The sequence below is a fragment of the Nymphalis io genome, chromosome 2 (genome assembly GCF_905147045.1).
Source record: "Nymphalis io chromosome 2, ilAglIoxx1.1, whole genome shotgun sequence".
Lineage (NCBI taxonomy): Eukaryota > Metazoa > Arthropoda > Insecta > Lepidoptera > Nymphalidae > Nymphalis > Nymphalis io.
The window spans coordinates 12469376-12492858 of record NC_065889.1 but is presented as its reverse complement, the minus strand read 5'-3'; the positions used below and the strand labels follow the sequence as shown (position 1 = coordinate 12492858).

The window sequence follows — 23483 nt, the reverse complement described above, 5'->3', positions numbered from 1 at the left end:
CTTCCATAATCCCATTCCATTACTGTGTGTTGCTCGTTGTAATATTCATTATTATTAAGTTATTGACGTTTGTTCATATAGGTTATAAATGTATCTGTTTTGCACTCCTTTTCTATAAATATGTGATAAAATCCAATCGATAATACATTTTCTTGTGCTCTTTTAAAATAAATTGAGTCAAAATGTTATACGATGACTTTAAACCTATAGTAGACCTTGTGTTTAACAATTGGACGGCGTTACAACTGGCTGTTGAACATGGAATGGGTGCTCCAGGCGGTGAAAAAGTATGAAATCCAAGGAAATATAATAAATATTTTAAATATAATAACATTGCTGAACAATGTATATGTGAATTTCATTTATTTGTTCCAGACAGCGCAACTAATGTCAGTGTACGTAGCAAGACATTGTGTTGAAAATGTGGTAGATAGAGATGATTTAACAGAAATCTTAGAAGACTTGATGGATGAAGAATTTGAAACCGTTTGCCATGACAACTCACCTAAAGGTACAAACTAGTCCATCCGGCTATAGCATTCTCATATCACATTTTCATTTTGTATATCAAAAGTATCAAACAAGATAATGATAAATAAAAAATTTTTGAATGGCATATTTAATTTAACAACTTTTACATTATTTCATATTACAGAAGTTTCATCGCTGCTCATTTTTTTCCTTGGATTGTTGAAAGAAGGACGGCATGATGAACTGCGTAGTCACATAGAAGCTATGCCTAAATGTCAAAAATGGCTTAGCGAACCCATTCACGACTCAGTCCCACCACAAGTAAGAAAAACAAATTCAAACACTACATATTTATACTTTTTATTTTAAAAATAATCATATGTGTTCTTGAACTGATGTTTATAACTAAAGCAGTTATTAAAAAAAACTATATCTTGTGGTGTACTTGGATATAAACATGCTATATTTGGTTAAGATCCATATATTCTATCCATTATTCTCTTAGCCTCCATTTACTAAACATTTAATACTCAGAGCTTAATATGGCCTCCACTAAAAACCAGGCTTCTACTCTATATAAATAGTAATGAGAATACTATTAAAAAAGTCTAATTTAATTAAGATTTCTTGATTTCAATGAGTTATCTCTTAAGTTTAGACAATTAATTTGAATTTTCTTCATGTTATTCTAAATGCCCTTTTACTTTAAAAGAATCTGACAATTATTAAAATTAATGAAAACTTAGAAACATTTATAAATGATTAATAGTAAAGATTGTATTTCAATTTTCTTTCAGTGCCATGGAAATCCAGATGATGACACAACCACTAGCGATGATGATGATGATGATGACGATGATGAGGACAGTCAACCTAATACTGGAGTAGCAACAACATCTAACCAAGCAGATGGAGTTGAACCTATGGATGAAGATGACTTGGAACCTGGTTGGACTGTTGTCCGAACACGCAGGCGAAAATAATTTAATACATATCAGTCATTTTAATATTTACTATGGTATTTGCTATCCATATAAAAACATTTTTATCAATGTGTGTTGTAGTCTTGATATATATTACTCTATATTGTGGATAAATATTTCAAATTCATACATGAAATTTAAGTAATGTATTTTAAATCTGTATCAGAATCTACAATTAAGTAAATTATCGTTGTCATAAAATGTTAATTAAGTTTCATTCAAAGGTGTTAGTATAATATTATATAAGATTAGGTATCTTGTGTTTTATGTTTCGATATATTTCTAAGATAAACCTTCGTCAATCATGTGGGATGAATGTTATGTAGGTAATTTTATTGAAGACGTGACGTTATGTTATTATAATTTCTTCCAAATTGCAAATTACCATTTTTGTTAGTAATTTATTCAATGTCCAAATTAGAATGTTTAGTTTTTTACTAATGCTCATAAATACAATATAAACACACATTCGTATAATATGATATAAAAAAGAAGTAATGGTGAATATATGTTTTTTTTTAAAGATTATATTAATTGTCTGAATATTTGTTTAATGTATGGTGTTTGAGTGATTTTTCGTTGGTTGTTATGTTTGGATTCTTTCATTTTAATTATTTATTTGGGCATTTATTTTATCTAGTTATAGGTGTTCGCTCAAATCTGAAGAAGCCATCTACCACTTAAAAATCACGTCTCGGATCTCAATTCACTTTTCTTGTAAGTGACGAGTTAGATATATTAATGTTTATCCATTTATATTACTCATTGCATTCAAAATATATAAAACATTTGTCCCAACTTAACTCTATATGTTACCATAAATAAATTGGTATAATATAGCAGACTGAAGATATGAAAAATCGAAATAAGCTCTGTTCTTTTTACTGACATATTTATAGTTTTTTGTACAGGTGATATAATATTAAATAGTAAGAATTGGAGCATTGAACCGAACCTATATTCGGTAATATTCATATTCAGCTCATCAATAAATTCAATGTTAATTAGATGTAAGTTTAGAATTTGTAGTAGTATAAAAAAATATAGATTCATTCGAAAATAATTCTATATATTACATGTATTATTATACTATACTTATACCTATTAAAATAGAAAATTATCTATTTACTGTACTTTTCTACGATACTAGGTTATATATTATAACACTGTCTTTCAATAGCAAGATTTTTATGAAGGACAAGAAAGAGTTTATAAAGTTTCTCTAGTTCGCATTCATAGACAAATATATGTATGTCATAAGAGCGATTTTAGTCAATCGACTCTTAAATCGAAAGCGATTTGAACTGTCCTGATTTCCTAGATTCGTCATGTCATCTAGGCTCACCACATCTCTACTAATTCTACTAAAATATCTAGCACTTGTTAAAAAAAAAACAGCAAAAATACCCATCAGGTGTGACTATGTAAATACAAATACACAGAAATTATTTTATAATAAAATAATTTCTGAACAAACAACAACTAGCCTGGCAAAGCCAAAGGGCCATGGTTAGGATTATAATGGTTTTTGTGTATGTATAAGTGTGTAGTGTGTCGTGTGTCTGTATGTTCATATTTATGTTTAACTACCAGAATTATTTCGCGTGATTGACTTGTATAAACTTTACTTCTCTCTTCACTCATTAATATACTGGGCGGACCGCGAATATCTCGGCTTTAAAAGGTCGCAGTCAGAATGGGTCTGATTGCGCGCGAATTATGTGGTAAATGTCAAACAATGTTACTTTATGTGAACTATGTACACAATCCTACTGGTATATATTATATTATTCTTATTATGTATTTTATATAAGTAAATTAATCGTACGTTAAGATTGTCGTGCACACGTAGCATTTTAATGTGTAGCGCAATTCTGTCTACTGTTGCGTAGAAGTTATTTTTTATTGTTTAAAACTTGTGACTTTATTTAAAAGAGTACTTTTATTTATAAATAAATGTGCTTAATGTTCTTTTATTGTCTTAATTAATCATACACATTTTTGCATTTTTTTAATCATTTTATTACATTATACACTTTTATTATTTGGTAATTTTATAATCTTTAATAAAATAAACTTATGAGATCTTTATAAATTTAATTAAAACATCGTATACTTATCGTTAATGCGATGACAGTCGTTCAGTTTCCTTTTTTTGAAAGCGCGGGAAAACTATATTTTATGTTTATTACCAAGCACTACCAATAACGTTCTGAAACCGATTATATTTTTCTTAAATCGGAGACACTATAAAAATATGTAATTATTAAATATATTAATTGAAATACTAAGTAATTAATTGAAGAAGTAAATAAGTATTTCCAACAAATATATTCCATTTCATTTAACTAGTTATAACCACACTAATTTAATTTCTGATTACAACTTCGCCGACATTGAAATCGCCAGTTTTTCGCGAATCCATAGTGAATATCATAGATAGATTCAAGATCTCGACGAATAACATCGCGTCAATACGGTGTCAAAGTTGCATATTTGTTTTAACTCTTGTGGTTGAAATAGGCTATAGCCTATAGGTATTTTTATATTTGACATAATATTGTGATGTAATCTTTTATCCTCATCTTAGCATATTCATCCGATTCTATTCTCAGTTGATCTCTTTTTGCAAATATCGTTTTACCATTTCCCTTAAAGTCTACACTTTATTCCTTATGTCAATAATTATTAAGTGATAGAAAAAAAGCTTAAAATAAAAAATATATAAAGCATCAAATTTACAATAGAAAATAGAAAAAAATCTTACTACTTTCAATTCTTGAATGGAGTTATAAGTAAAGGGTTGTAATCAAAAAATTTGAAAATTTAAAGTGTAAAATCAATTAATGTGATGTTTTTCAGATATAAGAAAGTCTTCCTTTTAAATTATAAAACATATATTTGTAAAATATATGTTATTGCAAAAAAAAAACAAAAGATAAATTCTTTTGTTGATAGGAAACATGTACAAATTTTTATACGATTTAAAAAAAATTGAACGCCTGAACAGTAATTATCCGATTTATAATTCGTAGCTTAAATACAAATGTATTTATAGTTTCATTCAATATTATATACTTGAGCGATTACAAAACCTATGTATACGGTTCATATTTGGTTTGCGCAAATATGATCATGTTTCCGAATTTCACCAAAAACTCAAGTGGCTCCCTATTCGCCTTCGCAGGAATACTCACATTTTATCTCTTCTCTATTCTATTCTTTTTAATCCAGCGACACCCTTCTATCTTAAAGAGCGTTTCACTCTCCTAAGGGAGACTCATAAGCGCGCTCTTCGCTCGAATGAAAATTTAATTCTCTCCATTCCTTCTCACTCTTCTTCCTACTATTCTAAGTCCTAGTACAGTTGAAGCTTCTCGACTTTGGAACTCATTATCCTTAGCTACAAGGCGCGCACAGTCATTGGCCGTTTTTAAAAGTATGGTTAAGGACTTTTACTTGTCGCATTATTAATACTAAGCAGTCGTTGTCGTTGTTAATTTTTTGTTTTGTTATATCTCCTATTTTTATTATATATATATTATGTATTTATTTATGTATGTATTTATTATAGTATATATATATATATATATATATATATATATATATATATATATATATATATATAAATATATAAATATATATATATTATATATAATAGTAGTGTAGTATATATATGTATGTATGTATTATGTATGTAGTAGTGTATGTAGTATATAGGTAAACTGGCTTGTACCCTTCCCATTTATAAATATTATGATCCTCTGCTCAAAGGTTGCCTGGAAGAGATCGCTGCTTAGCGATAAGGCCGCCTGTTGCACCTCACCTTTGTTTTGTTTGTTTAAAAATTGTAATTTTTAGTTTTAAGTTTGGGTGCAATGAAGTGTCAATAAATAAATATATAATATTAAAGCATTTATTCAACTCTTTTACCATTTTTTGTTGTTCAGTTGGATATTTTCAATTTTTAATTTTTATATTATACATATGTATACTTATTGAAGTCATCATTGTGTTTAAATATATTTTATGGTTTATAAGTACTATTATCAGGACAGTTATCAATGTTGTCAGTTGTCACAGAATACATCATATCTGTCATGTTTCTATATAATATAAATATATAGGTGTTTGAATAATCGCCGCAAGAATATTGTTGTTTATATTATTTATATACTAGTTTACAGTTTAGTGTAAAATAAGATATATTGTAATGCCATTAACAGCGCGACAACGAAGTATTCATAATAAAAATGGAGCCAAGAGATCGGCTAGCTTTAGCAAAGGCAAACGATCGCGCAAGTCAAGCGAAGGGTAATTAAATCTTAAATATTTCGTTTTATTGTATTGCGACAAGACTTAATGTAAGGTTTATTTTTTTAAATAATTTAAACCCGTTATACTTCATAAGTTAATATATCCTACATAACCTCTAGTTCAATCGTAAACAATCTTGTATTAAAAATAAAGGTCTTAGCTAAATCACTGCATTTTCTTAAGCTTTAAGTACATATTATTATTCTTTTAATCAAAATAGTAATAAAAGATTGGCATTCTAATTATGGTATTTAAAAATTTTACAGGGAGTACCTGTATACAAGTGCTCCATCTGATTTGCGCAGTGTAGCATACCCTGGTGGTGCAGTGGCGTTATGTTTGTTAATATCGGCAAGGCTGGCTTCAGCATACTGGGGGCAAATAGCTGATTGCGATGAAACTTACAATTACTGGGAACCTTTACATTACTTAGGTGGGTATTTTATTATAACAAATTAGGTTTAAACACATTAGAAATAAAATATACATTTAGAATATAATTCTTTTTATCCAATTTGAAAATGGAAGCATCTCATTTAAAAATAAGTATGCTAAGACATAAATTAAAAAAAAATACTATTTAACTTTTTTTTAAACAAAAACTTTGTAAATGACTCTCAAAAATAATTATATCTTTTCAGTTTACGGTAATGGTCTGCAGACGTGGGAATATAGTCCTACTTATGCCATTCGCTCGTACATGCCACTGTGGCTGTTTGCAGTGCCAGCGAAGATATTGTCTTACGTGACCACTCCGGTGTCTGTTTATTACACTCTTAGAGCTCTGCTTGCAATTTTGACTGCATGTGCGGAACTTATGTTCTATAAGTAAGTCCAATCATATTCATAAAATGAATTACAAAAACTAGTGTTCTTGATTTAAAAGATGCTATTGGTAAAAACACAAAATAAATAAGTAATTTGGAATAATATTAACGTAGTATAAGTGTGGTGTGCTACCCCAGTATAGGTCCCTCCAAAAGTATGTTAAATGTAACAAAGTATAAAGTAATAATAAAAATGACCTCAAAACAAAAGAGAGATATTCATAAACGATTGTATTGAAATTATTTAACTAGGCATTGATAAAACCACACTATGTACAATGTAGATAAAATTTTTCATAATATATTATGGTTTGGGTGTAACATGTTTCTTAATATCTACAAATATTTTTCCAGAGGTATTTGCCATGAATTTGGAGTTCATGTAGGAAGAGTATGGCTATGTTTTACACTTCCAGCTGCAGGATGTTTCGCTTCTACAGCTGCAATGCTGCCCTCTGCATGGAGTTCTGCCTTGGTATCAGCTGCATTAGCCTGTTGGTGGAGAAAACGATACACTTGTGCTGTCCTATTAACAGCGGTGACAGTGTTACTGAGTAAGTGTACTCTTCTTACTTCACTTGATAAAAATATGAATACAATAAATAAAGAACAAGTTTTTTCTTAATTTTCAATGTTCTTCTTGAAATAAGACTAGCTGTTAACAATATTTATATAATACCTGATATCTAGATAAATACCGAAAGAGAGTGGAAAGGAATGACTACTTAATAATAATATTGGATTATTCATAATAAGTCAAATTAAGTACTCAATTAAAAAATATATATTTCAGGTTGGCCATTCACAGCTCTCCTGGGAGTACCGATAGCGATTGATATGCTATTCTTCAAAAAACAGTACCTAGAATTCTTCAAATGGTCTCTCATAGCGCTGATTGTCATTCTATTACCATCTGTTGCGGTGGATTCATGGCAATACGGTCGCTTAGTCGTCGCTCCATGGAATATAGTTGCATACAATATATTTACCGAACATGGCCCCGATCTATATGGTGTGGAACCGTGGACATATTATTTCGTGAATGGATTTTTAAACTTTAATATTGTATGGGTGAGTTTATTTGATAATATTCTTAAGTAATGATATGGCTTACTGGTGGTATGGCTTTGTGCATGCTCATCTGGGTAGGTACCACTCACTCATCAAATATTCTACCGCAAAACTGCATTACTTGGTATTGTTCCGGTTGGAAGGGTGAGTTAGCCAGTGTAATAACAGGCACCAGGGACATAAAAGGGCTTTAGTGACCACTTACCATCAGGTGGTCCATATGCTCATCCACCTACCAATACTATAAAAAAAAGCGATAGTTAACATTTCTTACAATGCCAATGTCTATGGGCATTGGTGACCACTTACCATCAGGTGGCCCATATGCTCATCCCCCTAACAATTCTGTATAAAAAAGTAATGATTTTATATATTCAATACTTTATAATTGTTTTTCTATATCTTGGTTTGTATCGTGTGTATTGGGGTATATGGTGTTGATGTTTAAAATTAATATACACAAACATTTTAACTTTGCCACTCTAAAATCATCCTTTCCTAACAATGTCGCATTTGCCTCATATTAAACTCATTTTAAACACTAGAAATCTTACAATGCTATATTTTATAAGTCACTCGCTAACGAAATCACCACTAATACTCGTTATGACTCATCTGCGCTCTGCACTGCAACACTCCACACTGTAAACGGAGATGCAGTCTTCCCCGTCCCCACGCTCGTAGCGGCTAAAGGTGTATGGGGCGGCGCAGGTGCTGTCGCTGTCGGCGCCGCTGCTGCTGTGCGCGTGCGCGGCGGCGTGCGGGCGGGCGGCGCGCGCGCCGTTCTGCGCGCCGTACGCGCTCAGCCTGCTGCCGCTGGCGCTGTGGCTCGCCGTGTTCCTGGCGCAGCCGCACAAGGAGGAGAGGTACCGCTGCTACCTGGACGTGGCATAGGATATTAATTTATAGATATGATTCATAAAAAAACGCCTTCGACTTAGTACGAGCGATAGAAGCGTAACTTTAGTTATAAGTTTCAATTGCGACCTTGAAAATGGAGGACATCCAGCGACGCCAATAAGATTACTTATTTACTGGTGGTAGGGCTTTGTGCAAGCTCGTCTGGGTAGGTACCACCCACTCATCAGATATTATACCGCAAAACAGCAGTACTTGATATTGTTGTGTTCCGGTTTGAAGGGTGAGTGAGCCAGTGTAATTACAGGCACAAGGGACATAAAATCTTAGTTTCCAAGGTTGGTGGCGCATTGGCTATAAGTGATGGTTGACATTTATTACATTGCCAATGTCTAAGAGCGTTGGTGACCACTTACCATCAGGTGGCCCATATGCTCATCCACCTTCCTATTCTATAAAAAAAAAAAAGCTAGTCAATTCTATACCTGTGTCTCGATGCATCCAGGTTCCTGTACCCGGTGTACAGTATGGTGGTGCTGGCGGGCGCGATCTCGCTGGACTGCTTGCAGAAGTTGACGTTCGCGGTCGGCACGGAGCTGTTCCGCTGGCGGAAGGAGAGAGAGAGACGGCACTACATCGCTTACACTGGACCGCTCGTCGTCATGTGTGTGCTGCTGGCGGGGGTTGCGAGTGAGTCTACGTGTATAGTTGCATTTTTTATAAATGTTATAAAATCCATATATATGTATATAAATATTTTTATGTATGTATCGATTACGTAATAATCTATAGTTTTCAAGCGCATGTGACGTTAAAATATCCATTTTCCTTTACGCCCGATAGTGGATTCGTGTCATTTTGTATATATTTTATTAATTCTAGTTCTAATTAAAAACCATGACGTCAAAAACGATCGCCGTGTCCGTGTAATATTTAGTTAAATTTAATTCACTTTAATTAAGGTTTTTAACCTATTTCAAAAAAGGAATGGGTTCTCTACTCGTCTGTATACATATATTTGTATACACGTTCGAGTGTAGTTTTTTCATAGATACACACACACGGTGTGCATGTGTGTATTAATATAAAAAAGTGTGCGTGTATTAAAAAACGTTTTATCATAGTAATATATTATATTTTTCAGGTGTTTCTCGTATAGCAGCTCTGTACAACCACTATCAAGGTCCGATGACTATACTCCGCCATCTTCCCGATCAGCAAGGCGAACAATTAAATGTCTGCTTCGGTAAGGAATGGTACCGATCACCGTCGAGCTTCCACCTCCCAGACTCATACAGGATACGGTTTATACCAAGTGATTTCACTGGTCAGCTCCCTGCGCCTTATGATGATGGACATAACGGTAAGAATCGTTTGACTTATATTTAATCCTATAACCTCCTTGATATGAATAGTTTTTACTAATATTATAAATGCGAAAATCACTTTGTCTGTCTGTTAGGCTTTCACGGCTATACCACTGAACCGATTTTGATGAAATATGGTATGAAGCAAGCTTGAACCTCAAGGAAGGACATAGATTTTTCAATACGTGTCATCTGAACTAAAAAGCGTGTGTTAAAACTAGTGTTATAATTTTAAAGAAAGGTGGCTTCATAAGTATTCCAATAAGTGTTAAGCTTGGGCTAGAAGTGGGGATGATGTGACGGTAGCATGCGCAATCAATACCGTGGGAAGCGTCCTCGTTAATACGAAAAGGGTACCGCTGGTTTTTTAGTGGGTATTCCGATGTTCGGGGCGCTCTCGGCGCCTTGGACACCGGCGAGCCCCACATACCCCCCCACTGTTATACCGCGAGGGAAATGCGTAATGCAATTTTTCCAGCGTTAAAAAAAGGAGTGGGCATAATAATAGTTTAATGCGTTAGGATTGATCGAACCTGCTCTTTTACAGCTTTAGGCATCTCCTACACTGTTGAGCCTTTGAGTAGTCTCAACGTAGATCCTGTATCTGGTCACTGGGACAATACTATAGATTTGGTAGGGAAAAAATAGCACATGCTGGAATTTGTGTTTGTTGAATACCATTCTTCTATATATATGTGAAATTGAATGAGATAGTTATTATACAAAGATTTGACATTAACATTAACCATTAATTTTGTTTTGTATTCTTAGAATATAATTCTGTTTTAAGGGGGGGGGGGGATGTAGTGGGTGTCACTCACTTTCAATGTCGTTGTTTCAAGTGCAGCAATACAAATAAATATTATCGTATACATTTTTTCAAGGATACTAAGACGTAAAATGTACCTTTTATATGTTGAAATCTTATGACTACTTTGTCGAATGTAATTAATTTTTTTTCCAGCTACCCGCATTATCCATCCGCACTTCAACGACCAAAACATAGGTGACAATCGAACCTACTTACAACCTCGCGAATGCCACTACCTCGTCGACTCGGACATTGGGACCCCTACCCCATTACAACCCCCATACCATAAAAACGTTAATACATGGGAGATAGTAGCATCGGTGCCGATATTAGATGCAACGAAGTCTCATAGAATATTCAGAGCGTTTTATATACCAGTGTTGTCGAACAAAAATGTCGTTTACGCGAATTTGTATCTATTAAGGAACAAAATTATAGACGCTTAGGTCGATTTTCAAATGAATTCAGTTATTTTTACATCTCATGTTGAATGTATGAATTATATTTTTTATTATTTATAATGTTTTATAATTTTGTTGTTTATTCATAGCATTTAGTTTAATGTTGTTTGTGTGTTGTATTTAGCTTCGTGCATTTATAATTTAAAAAATTAATATTCGAATTTTATGTGAAAGTTTAGGATATAAGGAATCATGAGCTAATACGCGACGGTTTAGAAATTAGAAAATAATTTATAAAATACAAATTATTGTCTTTAACATGTAGTTGTATAGCAATAATATGAACTTGAAAGTTAATTTTGTGCGCTTAAGTGATATCGTTACTATGCTACTATGCACCGCCAAGCCATGATGGTAAGTGGTCATCATTTCCCCTAACACATTGGCGCTGTAAAAAAAAAAATTAACCATTCCTTACAACCTCTATGCACCTTGGGAACTAAGGTCTTGTCCCTTGTGCATGTAGTTACACTAGTAATATCTATACGTATATATCTTATATTTATTATGGTGGTAGGGCTTTGTGCAAGCTCGTCTGGGTAGGTACCACCCACTCATCAGATATTCTACCGCAAAACAGCAATACTTGATATTGTTGTGTTCCGGTTTGAAGGGTGAGTGAGCCAGTGTAATTACAGGCACAAGGGACATAAAATCTTAGTTCCCAAGGTTGGTGGCGCATTGGATATGTAAGCGATGGTTGACATTTCTTACAATGCCAATGTCTAAGAGCGTTGGTGACCACTTACCATCAGGTGGCCCATATGCTCGTTCGCCTTCCTATTCTATAAAAAAAAAAAAAAAAATCTATGATCACTTACCATCTGGTGGCCCATTTGCTAATCTGCTTACCTATTACGAAATGAACCACAGACCTAAGAAAAATCGCCAAAAGAAACTCGGCTAGAGTTTTTTTTTTTGTTTTTTTTTTAATTAAATTATATATAATCTGTACAAATTTCTTAAATAGATTATATTAAATTAAAGATCGCACGATCGAAATGTTTCTCGATGTATGTTTCGACAGTTGTGGCTTTTGCTTTGCGACGTTTTATTAAAATTTAAATAATAATTGTCACTTGACGCGGTTTTGAAACGCGTTAACTTTAACGTGACTTAGAATTCAATTGAATTAGAATTTTATAGGACCCTAGTCATTATTAGTGTGTTATTCTGTTTTTATATGTATAATTAAACTATAAATAAGAATATCAATTCAAATTATATCTGAATATAGAAAATTCTATAATTATTTATTTGATCGACTTAACTTCAACTTATTTTATATATTATTTTTTTCGATCATTTTTATTTACAATGTGAGCACTTTTGTTTAGTAGTTTCTAAATACGGCTACTTCTAAGAGTGACCGGTTTTAAATAGGAGTAGGAGCAACAATATGTAAACAACTAATATGTAAACATTTCTAAATTTGACTATATTTGCGTAAAGTAATTTCTAGATTAGACCACAACTGTATCATTTTGAATTTGATATTTTTTTTTATACAATGTAATTGCTTTATATGGTTACTTTTGGGAGTGCATTTCTAAATAGTACCACTTTTCTATTAAAAAACGTAAGTTTGTATTTAAATTGAAATAAATTTAAATAGACCATGAATAGAGGTGAGAAGAGCTTTCATCTCTAAATATTTTTTGTTTAAAGTATAATTTAGTTTTTGTCGCTTTTATGTATGTTCTTTTATTTACTTAATTTTGATCAGCGTAACAGTCATTCACACATACAACACACTGGGTGTGGCTAGCGGGGCCCCAAAACCCAAGGCCGATGCCTTGTAGGCCTAGCCACAAATCCGGAGCTGAGAACACGTGCGATTTTTGAGAGTCTAATGTGTTCAAATTATAAGAAATAATAATTAAAAAAAAATAATCAGAATCATTGTTGTTATGTGATTGTGTTGTGTTATTCTAATAGAAAAAAAGTGGGCTGTGTATTTCAATACACGTGACAAAAGTGAAACATTACTTTTAAAAAAGTTATATAAAAATTACTTTGAATTCAAATATGACATTGAAACTTATTTGAATGAGATAAAAAAAAAAAATATCCAAATTTTTTTTTTTTAATTTTTAATAAACGTACTTAAATAACGAACACCCTACATCTAGTCGAGTCATTGTTTAAATCGTGGATATAGAAAACTCTTTTAATAAGTATTTAATTAATATCATGTTTTCTTTTGTTAAATTTTGCATCTGAATTTTAGTAGAAACCATTTAGCTGAAGTTTATATGAGTATACAGGATATAAGGAAACAAATATAGCGGAAGGGTTTTAATTAATTTTTATAATTACATCTATTAAATAGGGCAATAATAAAAATAAGATAATAAACAATATATAAGGAACTGAAGATTATTGTCGTATTACATCTTAGGCACTATAATATTCCTTTTTTGGATACATTTCCGTTAATACATTTTGTATATTTTTATTTCTACATGGTTTAATTATATATATATATATATATATATATATATATATATATATATATATATATATATATATATATATATATATATTTTATGTATTTATGTATACTACGTTCAGTTACTATATTCAAGAAACGATTCGTTTTGTTACCGTTGCTATGAAAACGGCTCGTAAGTAAGTCACATGTATTGTATGTAACGAATTGAAGTCATATGTCAAAACGATCGGTTACTGATGTATGAAAACGATTCGTTTAATATAACAACGAGGCAATCTAATAGTTGTTGATTTAATCAAACATTAATGTTATCCCAAATCTTGTAAACATTTAATATTTGAATTCTTTATTGACAATGTATCTTTTAATATAATATTTTATTATATATAATTATGTATATATAATTGCATTAACTAGTTTCTCTTTCTCTCTTGGCATATAGTAATTTTTGTATCATACAGTCGTTTTTAAATCTCTAAACTTATATAAATAATGAGCAATATTACTTGTTGTAAATTATGTCAACGAATTTTTACAATTATTAAACGATGATAGGATTAAATGAGTAGGCGTTTAATCGATTTATTATATACATATTAAATAATGTTTTTTTTCTAATACAATTTTTTTTTAAACCAATTCCGTTTCAGTGTATCTTTGTACGCAAAAGATAAATAAGTATTGTCAATATTTTGCATTTTTGTAAGCACACGAAATTAAAATTCGAATGTAAGATTTTTAATAAAGTTTTTTTGAAACAAAAGCCTTCTTATTGTTTATCGACTTATATGTTTATTTTAAAACTATAAAGTAACTGGTTTAATGGATTTACCTCAGTCATTAGTATTCTTCTCAGCGGTGAGCCAGTGTAATTTCAGGCACAAGTGACATTACATTTTAGTTTACAAGGTTGGTAGCGCATTGTCGATTAAGTGATGGTTAAAAATTGTTATAGTGCCAATCTGGGTGGCGATGATCACTTACCATTAGTTGGTCCGTTAACCATTTTACCTTCTTATGTTAAAAAAGAATAAAAAAATAAAACACTGCTGAGATAATCACGTTTTTAAATTGTACAGCCGAGATGGCCCAGTGGTAACAACGCATGAATCTTAACCGATGATCGTGGGTTCAAACCCGGGCAAGCACCACTGAATTTTCATGTACTTATTTTGTGATTATAATTTATCTCGTGCTTTACGGTGAAGGGAAACATCGTGAGGAAACCTGCATGTGTCTAATTTCACTGAAATTCTACCACATGTGTAATCCACCAACTCGCATTGGAGCAGCGTGCTGGAATAAACTCCAAACCTTCTTCTCAAAAAGAGGAGAGGAGGCCTATAGCCCAGCTGTGGGACATTCAGAGGCTGTTACGGATACGGAAATTGTACAATTATAATTAAGCAACAATAACTAAATAGCTGTATTTATACTTCGGTCTACTGACGACGGTAGCATGGAAACAATGGAATGATGGTATGGGCTGATGATGTACCCTTTTAGTATTTTTATATGAAAACAATACTGGACTTTTTCTACATTACATATTAAAAAATATATATACCATGGCCTACGCTTTTAATCTTAGCCGTCAAGATGTACTTATTTTATTAATATAATTTGTAGTTTGTAGTAAGTAGTTTAATGTAGGAATATATTTTAATGCTTATTTTATTTTATTGAATATTATTATTTTATTTATTTCTTAGTCAAATTCTCTGTAAATAACATGAGGGAAATAGTTCATATTCAAGTCGGGAGATGCGGAAATCAGATAGGATCAAAGGTGAGTATCACGTACTGGATTTAGGCTGTATTTTCTAAATGATAAAACTCACCTTATCTTTTCCACTTACAGTTCTGGGAAGTAATATCAGACGAACACGGTATAACACCTGACGGCTGTTACTCTGGTGACTCAGAACTCCAACTTGAACGTATTAATGTGTATTACAACGAGGCTGCGGGCAATAAATACGTGCCACGTGCTGTTTTGGTCGATCTCGAACCTGGCACCATGGATTCTCTACGAGCTGAACCGTATGGACAAATTTTCCGTCCCGATAATATTGTCTATGGTATGACGGGTGCAGGCAACAATTGGGCAAAGGGACACTACACGGAAGGTGCAGATTTGCTTGAGTCAGTTCTCGATGTTGTCAGGAAAGAAGCTGAAGGTTGTGACTGCCTTCAGGGGTTCCAAGTTGTCCATTCCATAGGAGGTGGTACTGGATCAGGTTTAGGTGCTCTACTTCTGTCTAATCTAAGAGAAGAATATGCTGACAGAATAATTTTAACTTTTTCTGTTGTGCCGAGTCCTAAAGTTTCTGATACGGTTGTAGAACCATATAACGCAACACTATCTATCAACCAATTAATTGAGAATTCTGATCAATCGTTTTGTATTGATAACGAAGCGTTATACGATATTTGCTTCAGAACTTTACGATTGCAAACACCGACGTATGGTGACTTGAACCATTTAGTATCGGCAACAATGTCAGGCGTCACGACGTGTCTCAGGTTTCCGGGACAGTTGAATGCAGATTTACGCAAGTTGGCTGTTAATATGGTTCCATTTCCACGATTGCATTTTTTCATGCCAGGTTTTGCACCCCTCACTGCTCGCGGCAGCCAAAAATATCGCGCTCTCACCGTACCTGAACTCACACTACAGATGTTTGACTCTAAAAATATGATGGCAGCGTGTGACCCACGTCACGGTAGATACCTGACTGTCGCCGCTATTTTCCGCGGACGCATGTCCATGAAGGAAGTGGATGAACAGATGCTAAACATCCAAAACAAAAACAAAGATTTCTTTGTTAAATGGATACCACATAACGTTAAAACTGCAGTTTGTGATATACCTCCTCGAGGTTTGAAGATGTCGGCAACATTTATCGGCAACACGACAGCTATTCAGGAGATTTTTAAAAGAATTTCAGAACAGTTCGCATCTATGTTTAGGAGAAAAGCATTTATTCATTGGTACACTGGTGAAGGTATGGATGAAGCTGACTTTTCAGATGCAGACAACAATCTTAACGATTTAATTTCTGAATATCAACAGTACCAAGATGCAACGATAGATGATCAAGAATTTGAAAACGAAGAAAATGATCGGACGCCAAGTGAAGAAAGCGTTGAGTGATTTATCTTATGCCTGCAATAAATTATAAAAAAAAACACCTTATTATTTTATTACTACCCGACGCGATTTTGTACACTGATATTGATATCGCTTAAACCATACTTATAAAGGTTGCTCAGCGGATGTATAGTTCAACAATAATTTCGCTCTTTCTGTTATTATTGATTTGACATTCAAAAGAAAAAGACAGCATTACTTAACTTATCAACTGCAAAGCAACGCTTATAAGTACGGGTGTTTAATTCCCAACTTTTTCTAGACCATCGCCCCTTTTAGAAGGAAACAAAAAATTAAAATATTGTTGTAAGTGTCTATCTAGTTTATCTGTTTATATAGTTATTGTCTAGATAAAATATTAATAAAATGGAGGTAAGACTTAACCGATGATCGTGGGTTCAAATCCCTTGCAGCAACACTGAATTTTCGTGTGCTTAATTTGTGATTATAATTCATCTCGTGATTAACGGTGAAGGAAAACATGAAGTTAGGAAACCTACTCGTGTCTAATTTCACTGTAATTCTGTCACATGTGTACTCCACCAACCCGCATTGGAGCCGCGAGGTGGAATAAGCTCAAAACCTTCTCCTCAAAAAGGGAGAGGAGGCCTAAACCCAGCAGTGTGACATCCACACGCTGTTACCAAATTTTAAGAATGCGATCTAATTCAACGTGTCAATTAGTTAGTAATTGGTCACTAACGGGTGAATTAAGGATTATATTATTTAAAGGCGTACATATTAATATATATTTTATAAACTAAAACCTATGCACTCTCAGTACATTATAATAATTACAAAAATTGTTCATGTATTTTTTTTAAATGTACGGATGTTTCGTGCTCTCTTTATTTTATTCTGTTAAAAGTCAAGTATTCTAACTAAGAACCTTCACGGTGTCAGTTTCGATATCAGGCCATTATAAGAAGGCATTTCAGTTAATATGAATTTAAATTAGGAACAATATAATTATTGTCACTGACAAACATTAAATTTAAATCATTATTTAGAAAAATTTTGTGTACGATGCACATGCAGTAATTTATACTTTTAATTTTTTTTATTTCACTTCTATGATAACTTTGATCAATCTAAAAATTTAACTATATAGATTTTAGGCTCTAAATTCCTTGTAGAAAAAACAAAATGAGGGAAATCGTTCATATTCAAGCTGGACAATGCGGAAATCAAATCGGAGCAAAGGTAAGCTTACACGTACAAACATTTTAATCCTTACAACTTCTTCACTAAAAAGATTAAGTATAAGATATATTAATAAAAAAACTATTTTTTACAGTTCTGGGAAGTAATATCAGATGAACATGGAATCGACCCCACAGGCGCCTACCACGGAGACTGCGATTTGCAATTGGAACGCATCAACGTTTATTACAACGAGGCGTCTGGTTGCAAATATGTGCCGCGTGCGATTCTCGTCGACCTAGAACCTGGAACGATGGACTCTGTGCGATCAGGACCTTTTGGACAAATCTTTCGTCCTGATAACTTTGTATTTGGGCAATCTGGTGCCGGTAACAATTGGGCTAAGGGTCATTACACTGAAGGAGCAGAGCTAGTAGATTCTGTTCTAGACGTTGTTCGTAAAGAAGCTGAAGGGTGTGATTGTTTACAAGGATTTCAACTGACTCATTCTCTAGGGGGTGGCACGGGATCAGGAATGGGGACTTTGCTCATATCAAAAATAAGAGAAGAATATCCGGACAGAATAATGAATACGTTTTCAGTGGTCCCAAGTCCAAAAGTGTCAGACACGGTTGTAGAGCCCTACAATGCCACTTTATCAGTCCACCAGCTCGTAGAAAATACAGATGAAACCTATTGTATAGATAATGAAGCATTATACGATATTTGCTTCCGAACGCTAAAGTTGACGACGCCGACCTATGGAGACTTAAACCATTTGGTATCCGCTACCATGTCCGGCGTAACAACTTGCTTACGCTTCCCTGGACAGTTGAACGCAGATTTACGGAAACTTGCGGTAAATATGGTGCCTTTTCCACGATTACACTTCTTTATGCCTGGATTTGCACCGCTAACGTCACGTGGAAGCCAGCAATATCGAGCATTAAGCGTGCCCGAACTTACGCAACAGATGTTTGATGCAAAGAACATGATGGCAGCTTGTGACCCGCGTCATGGCCGATACCTGACTGTTGCCGCCGTTTTTCGTGGTCGCATGTCCATGAAGGAGGTGGATGAACAAATGCTTAATATACAGAATAAGAACAGTACTTATTTCGTTGAATGGATTCCGAATAACGTGAAGACAGCAGTCTGTGATATTCCGCCACGTGGCCTCAAAATGTCTGCAACATTTATAGGAAACACGACAGCTATTCAAGAATTATTTAAAAGGATATCTGAACAGTTTACGGCCATGTTTAGGAGAAAAGCATTTTTGCACTGGTACACTGGTGAAGGCATGGATGAAATGGAGTTCACGGAAGCGGAGAGCAATATGAACGACCTCGTATCAGAGTACCAACAATATCAGGATGCAACAGCTGATGATGAGGGTGATTTTGATGAAGAAGTAGAGGAAGAGTAATATTTGTCTTGTATTTGTGAAAATTGTCCTATTAGAGCTCTTGTCAATTTGTAATGTTTATTTGTAAGTGTGCCAAATAAAATTTATATACATATTTTAAATTTTTATTAAATCCCGATCTGATCTGATAGAAATTGTAAAACAATTCCATATTGAAAAATGACTTCGCGTTTCGCGTTGCGTTTCGATGAATAAAAAATAGCTAAGCTTGAACATTATCAAAAGCAACGTTTACGATTTTACGAACATAATCTTATAACTATTAGAAAATTAAACTAATAACATGATGTAACACAAAAGTAACGTCATATGGGGGTGTTCACCTGCAGGCCATCGCGCCTCATGGTTATGACGTGTAATCACCTCAACAATAAAATTATACTAGACCAAACGGTGTGCATTACGGCAGCATACCGTAGACATGGGGGCATACCGTAGACCACGCCTTATTATACAAATTGACAGATCAGCTTTAAAATTCTACCAGCATTTAGTACCTATTTAGTACCTTTACCAGATAATTTATAAAATATTTACAATTGCTATTCACCTAACGAATGGGGCCAATAGAAACGCCTTAAGGGGTGAATAGAAAACTGTTAGGGCTGCCAGAAATTACTTTTATCCAACATGTAAAAATGTAAGGTTGTGTGTTTATAATTGCTTAGGTTTGAAAATGCTTACTGAAATTCTATACTTGCGATTTCATTTTTATGTAGCCCATATGGGCTACATAAAAATTCGCCTCGAATGACGAGGCGCGTCCGCCTACCAATTCTATAAAAAAAAAACTACCCATATATTATGGACTTATTTATTAACGCATAATCTATGAAAGTAGTTTAGTTATGTTAACCGTTTTTGACAACCCTATTTATTTGCCCCCTACTAGTTGCTATTTACTCATTAAGCGTTTCTATTATTCCCTACTATGTTTCTATTAGAGCTATACTACTATTCTATTCCCCTTTTAATAGATTCTATTAACCCCTTTTATACAATAAATTCACCCATACTGTGATTTAAGCAAATTGTTAAAGTTTATTAACGGATTCTCACTTACCTTCACTGAATTTTTATAATTTAACACACATGTAATGAGATAAACTCAGGAAGCAGCACAATTCACTAATTTTTCACATAAAACAAGAGTTGCGACAATTAAATTAAGCGTGTTTACAGATGGTAGACTTTAAGTAAACTTTAAATGTTAATTTTGATACTAAAAACACGTTGCTGACGCAAAGAAATAATATTAATGTATGTAATCATTTAAAATGCTACCAAAATCTTTCATCGATAAATAGTCAATTATTAACCTTGAAAACTTTCTTGATATTTTTTCTGTTCATTCCGCAATTTCTATCCACCCCGTTTTACAGTACTTAAATCATTAACAAAAAAAAAAAAATTAAAATGGCTTGTCATTGTGACCTCAATTTCGTATTGTGTAATTGTTGTTGCACAATCATTGGTACCTTTGGTACAAAAATTATATTAGTGAAATAAAAAAAAAATAGAGGTGCGTCCAGACCGTTCTTACAGACTGACGAAACAACATGAAATGTATCATTCTGCCTTTCATTGCATGTTCGCTGTAAGCATAGCGCGCTCTTGCCGCGTATTCACTACAAACCTCCAAACAACTCCAAACTACAAATTTTTTTGATAATGATTTAGGTAGTACCAAATATTTAAACAAAGGTATTTAAATTCTGGTAGAATTTATAAAGTTGATTTGTCACTTTCTACAGACCTGATGCACGCGCAAGATTTATTTATACTCGTTATTTACGCGTGCATTTGCAAAGCTCAAATACCAAGAATAAAAGATTAATTGCTCAAAGAAAAGGATTTTTAAAGTATGAACACCTACAATTTGTACTAATATTTTTAGGACAATTGGGAATTTCAAATAATGCAGCACATGGAATGAAAATATATTTTATATTTTTTTATCTAACATTTTATTCTTCTAACCCTTCTTCGCCTTCCGCTTCTTCATCGAATTCTCCTTCGTCATCAGCGGTCGCGTCTTGATATTGTTGGTACTCTGATATTAGATCATTCATATTACTTTCAGCTTCCGTAAATTCCATTTCGTCCATACCTTCTCCTGTATACCAGTGGAGAAAAGCTTTCCGCCTGAACATCGCAACAAACTGCTCCGATATCCTTTTAAAAACGACTTGTATCGCTGTCGTATTACCTATGAACGTTGACGCCATCTTTAATCCACGGGGAGGTATATCACACACTGCTATTTTGCAATTATTAGGAATCCATTCTACAAAATACGTGCTGTTTTTATTTTGTATGTTCATTATTTGTTCATCAACCTCTTTCATCGACATTCGGCCTCTGAATATTGTAGCCACAGTGAGGTATCTCCCATGACGTGGGTCACAAGCAACCATCATGTTCTTTGCATCAAACATTTGCAATGTTAATTCTGGAACAGTTAGAGCTCTGTATTGCTGAGCACCTCTAGACGTAAGCGGAGCAAAGCCAGGCGTATAGAAATGTAGGCGTGGGAAAGGCACCATATTGACGGCCAACTTTCGCAAATCCGCATTTAACTGTCCAGGAAAACGAAGACACGTTGTGATACCAGACATTGTTGCGCAAACCAAATGATTTAGGTCACCATAAGTTGGTGTTGTGAGTTTTAACGTTCTGAAACATATGTCATATAGAGCTTCGTTATCCAAACTAAACGTATGGTCAGTATTTTCCACAAGCTGGTTTACTGCTAGTGTTGTATTGTATGGCTCAACAACACAGTCGGAGACTCGTGCGCTAGGGAATATCGAGAATGAAAGTATGATGCGATCGGGATACTCTTCTCGAATGCGATTGATGAGTAACGTGCCCAAACCAGAGCCCGTTCCGCCACCCAACGAGTGGCTCACTTGAAAGCCTTGCATACAATCACAACCTTCGGCTTCACGTCTAACTACATCGAGTACAGATTCGAGGATCTCTACGCCTTCGGTATAATGCCCTCTCGCCCAGTTGTTAGCAGCACCACCTTGTCCGTACACAAAGTTATCAGGACGGTACAGACAACCGAACGGTCCAGAACGAACTGCATCCATAGTTGAAGGTTTAAGATCTATCAATACAGTTCGAGGAACATATTTGCCACCAGATGCTTCATTGTAATAGACGTTGATTCGTTCCAGTTGCAGATCCGAGTCACCGTGGTAACAGCCGCTAGGATCAACGCCATGCTCGTCAGAGATCACCTCCCAAAACTGGAATTAAGTAAATGATTATGCAGTGCCTTTGGTGTATGTTATCGTTAATTTGTATTCATGTTATTTTAATGTGCTTGCATATTTTATTACCAGGCAGCATCACGATCCATAGATGTTGAGCTAGGATTAAGATTTGATGAAAATATGATGTTCACATTATTCTCAATCTATTAAAATCACAGAATACATACCTTTCCTCCGATTTGATTCCCACACGAACCAACTTGAAGATTAATTATTTCTCTCATCTTGAAAATTTTATCAAATTCTTGATACAAAATTACTTTAAAATTTCTAAAAAAAAAATTATCGAAAAATGTTTCGTAAGTTGATGCTTAACATTAACTTAAAAGCTAATAAAAAAAATATAAAAAAAATTCAATAATTCACGCTGTGCTCATCTTACGATGGATTTCAGATAAATGAACTGAACTGAATTTTATCGTTCAATTCCAAGATGCTAATTTAAATTTAAATTCTAGATTTAGTTCTCGTTCTTTAATAGTTTTTACTTGTCATCCAAAAAGGTTTTGTATTTTATTTATATAAAGAGGTGTTATAATATTATATTTATATTATCATTAAAAGTTCTGAAGTAGTATTTAATAATCAAATCGGGTCAAGAAAAAAATAATGTGCTTATTTATTTTTTAATAGGAAAAAAACTTTGCATACAATATTAACATAGTCTTATAGGTAATTTCAATATAAAAGAAAAAAAACTTATTGTATGCCCCACTTTAAGGCTTAGCATTAATAATATTATAAATATTCTTTGTTACATTTACTTCTTTATATGAGATTACTTTACAAAAAAAAAACAACTATTAAATACTAAAAAACAATAACTATACGAAAAAAAACAATAAATAAGAA

At 33.4% G+C, this 23483-nt stretch overlaps 5 protein-coding genes across 5 annotated transcripts; 4 read left to right on the top strand and 1 right to left on the bottom strand.

Moving 5' to 3' along the window:
• Nucleotides 1–72: 72 nt before the first annotated feature.
• LOC126776869 (pre-rRNA-processing protein TSR2 homolog) lies at nucleotides 73–3425 on the top strand. Its single transcript, XM_050499720.1, has 4 exons — nucleotides 73–287; nucleotides 376–511; nucleotides 656–792; nucleotides 1269–3425. The coding sequence occupies exons 1-4, from the start codon at nucleotides 183–185 to the stop codon at nucleotides 1452–1454; spliced, it is 564 nt and encodes a 187-aa protein (XP_050355677.1). The 5' UTR covers nucleotides 73–182; the 3' UTR covers nucleotides 1455–3425.
• Nucleotides 3426–5651: 2226 nt separating this feature from the next.
• On the top strand, nucleotides 5652–11186 carry LOC126776533 (alpha-1,2-mannosyltransferase ALG9). Its single transcript, XM_050499132.1, has 9 exons — nucleotides 5652–5768; nucleotides 6038–6204; nucleotides 6413–6599; nucleotides 6953–7152; nucleotides 7392–7669; nucleotides 8381–8535; nucleotides 9033–9217; nucleotides 9672–9890; nucleotides 10859–11186. Exons 1-9 carry the CDS (start codon nucleotides 5668–5670, stop codon nucleotides 11149–11151), a joined length of 1785 nt encoding a protein of 594 aa, XP_050355089.1. The 5' UTR covers nucleotides 5652–5667; the 3' UTR covers nucleotides 11152–11186.
• A 4037-nt stretch (nucleotides 11187–15223) lies between these two features.
• Nucleotides 15224–16815, top strand: LOC126776709 (tubulin beta chain-like). The gene is made up of 2 exons (XM_050499346.1): nucleotides 15224–15410; nucleotides 15483–16815. The coding sequence occupies exons 1-2, from the start codon at nucleotides 15354–15356 to the stop codon at nucleotides 16776–16778; spliced, it is 1353 nt and encodes a 450-aa protein (XP_050355303.1). The 5' UTR covers nucleotides 15224–15353; the 3' UTR covers nucleotides 16779–16815.
• A 958-nt stretch (nucleotides 16816–17773) lies between these two features.
• Nucleotides 17774–19441, top strand: LOC126776715 (tubulin beta chain). Its single transcript, XM_050499361.1, has 2 exons — nucleotides 17774–17978; nucleotides 18073–19441. The coding sequence occupies exons 1-2, from the start codon at nucleotides 17922–17924 to the stop codon at nucleotides 19345–19347; spliced, it is 1332 nt and encodes a 443-aa protein (XP_050355318.1). The 5' UTR covers nucleotides 17774–17921; the 3' UTR covers nucleotides 19348–19441.
• Nucleotides 19442–21314: 1873 nt separating this feature from the next.
• Nucleotides 21315–22864, bottom strand: LOC126776825 (tubulin beta-4B chain-like). Its single transcript, XM_050499642.1, has 2 exons — nucleotides 22799–22864; nucleotides 21315–22604 (listed from the first exon to the last, which is right to left on the bottom strand). The coding sequence occupies exons 1-2, from the start codon at nucleotides 22853–22855 to the stop codon at nucleotides 21315–21317; spliced, it is 1347 nt and encodes a 448-aa protein (XP_050355599.1). The 5' UTR covers nucleotides 22856–22864.
• Between the last annotated feature and the right edge of the window lie 619 nt (nucleotides 22865–23483).

What these genes read in the sequence shown, in the direction of transcription:
- LOC126776869 (XM_050499720.1), top strand. Translation starts at nt 183, where the DNA reads ATGTTATACGATGACTTTAAACCTATAGTAGACCTTGTGTTTAACAAT. An exon ending in GTGCTCCAGGCGGTGAAAAA is followed by an intron (nt 288 to 375) that starts GTATGAAATCCA and finishes TATTTGTTCCAG; the next exon opens with ACAGCGCAACTAATGTCAGT. An exon ending in ACGACTCAGTCCCACCACAA is followed by an intron (nt 793 to 1,268) that starts GTAAGAAAAACA and finishes ATTTTCTTTCAG; the next exon opens with TGCCATGGAAATCCAGATGA.
- LOC126776533 (XM_050499132.1), top strand. Translation starts at nt 5,668, where the DNA reads ATGCCATTAACAGCGCGACAACGAAGTATTCATAATAAAAATGGAGCC. An exon ending in GGAACCTTTACATTACTTAG is followed by an intron (nt 6,205 to 6,412) that starts GTGGGTATTTTA and finishes ATATCTTTTCAG; the next exon opens with TTTACGGTAATGGTCTGCAG. An exon ending in AGCGGTGACAGTGTTACTGA is followed by an intron (nt 7,153 to 7,391) that starts GTAAGTGTACTC and finishes TATATATTTCAG; the next exon opens with GTTGGCCATTCACAGCTCTC.
- LOC126776709 (XM_050499346.1), top strand. Translation starts at nt 15,354, where the DNA reads ATGAGGGAAATAGTTCATATTCAAGTCGGGAGATGCGGAAATCAGATA. An exon ending in GAAATCAGATAGGATCAAAG is followed by an intron (nt 15,411 to 15,482) that starts GTGAGTATCACG and finishes TTCCACTTACAG; the next exon opens with TTCTGGGAAGTAATATCAGA.
- LOC126776715 (XM_050499361.1), top strand. Translation starts at nt 17,922, where the DNA reads ATGAGGGAAATCGTTCATATTCAAGCTGGACAATGCGGAAATCAAATC. An exon ending in GAAATCAAATCGGAGCAAAG is followed by an intron (nt 17,979 to 18,072) that starts GTAAGCTTACAC and finishes TATTTTTTACAG; the next exon opens with TTCTGGGAAGTAATATCAGA.
- LOC126776825 (XM_050499642.1), bottom strand. Translation starts at nt 22,855, where the DNA reads ATGAGAGAAATAATTAATCTTCAAGTTGGTTCGTGTGGGAATCAAATC. An exon ending in GGAATCAAATCGGAGGAAAG is followed by an intron (nt 22,605 to 22,798) that starts GTATGTATTCTG and finishes ACTTAATTCCAG; the next exon opens with TTTTGGGAGGTGATCTCTGA.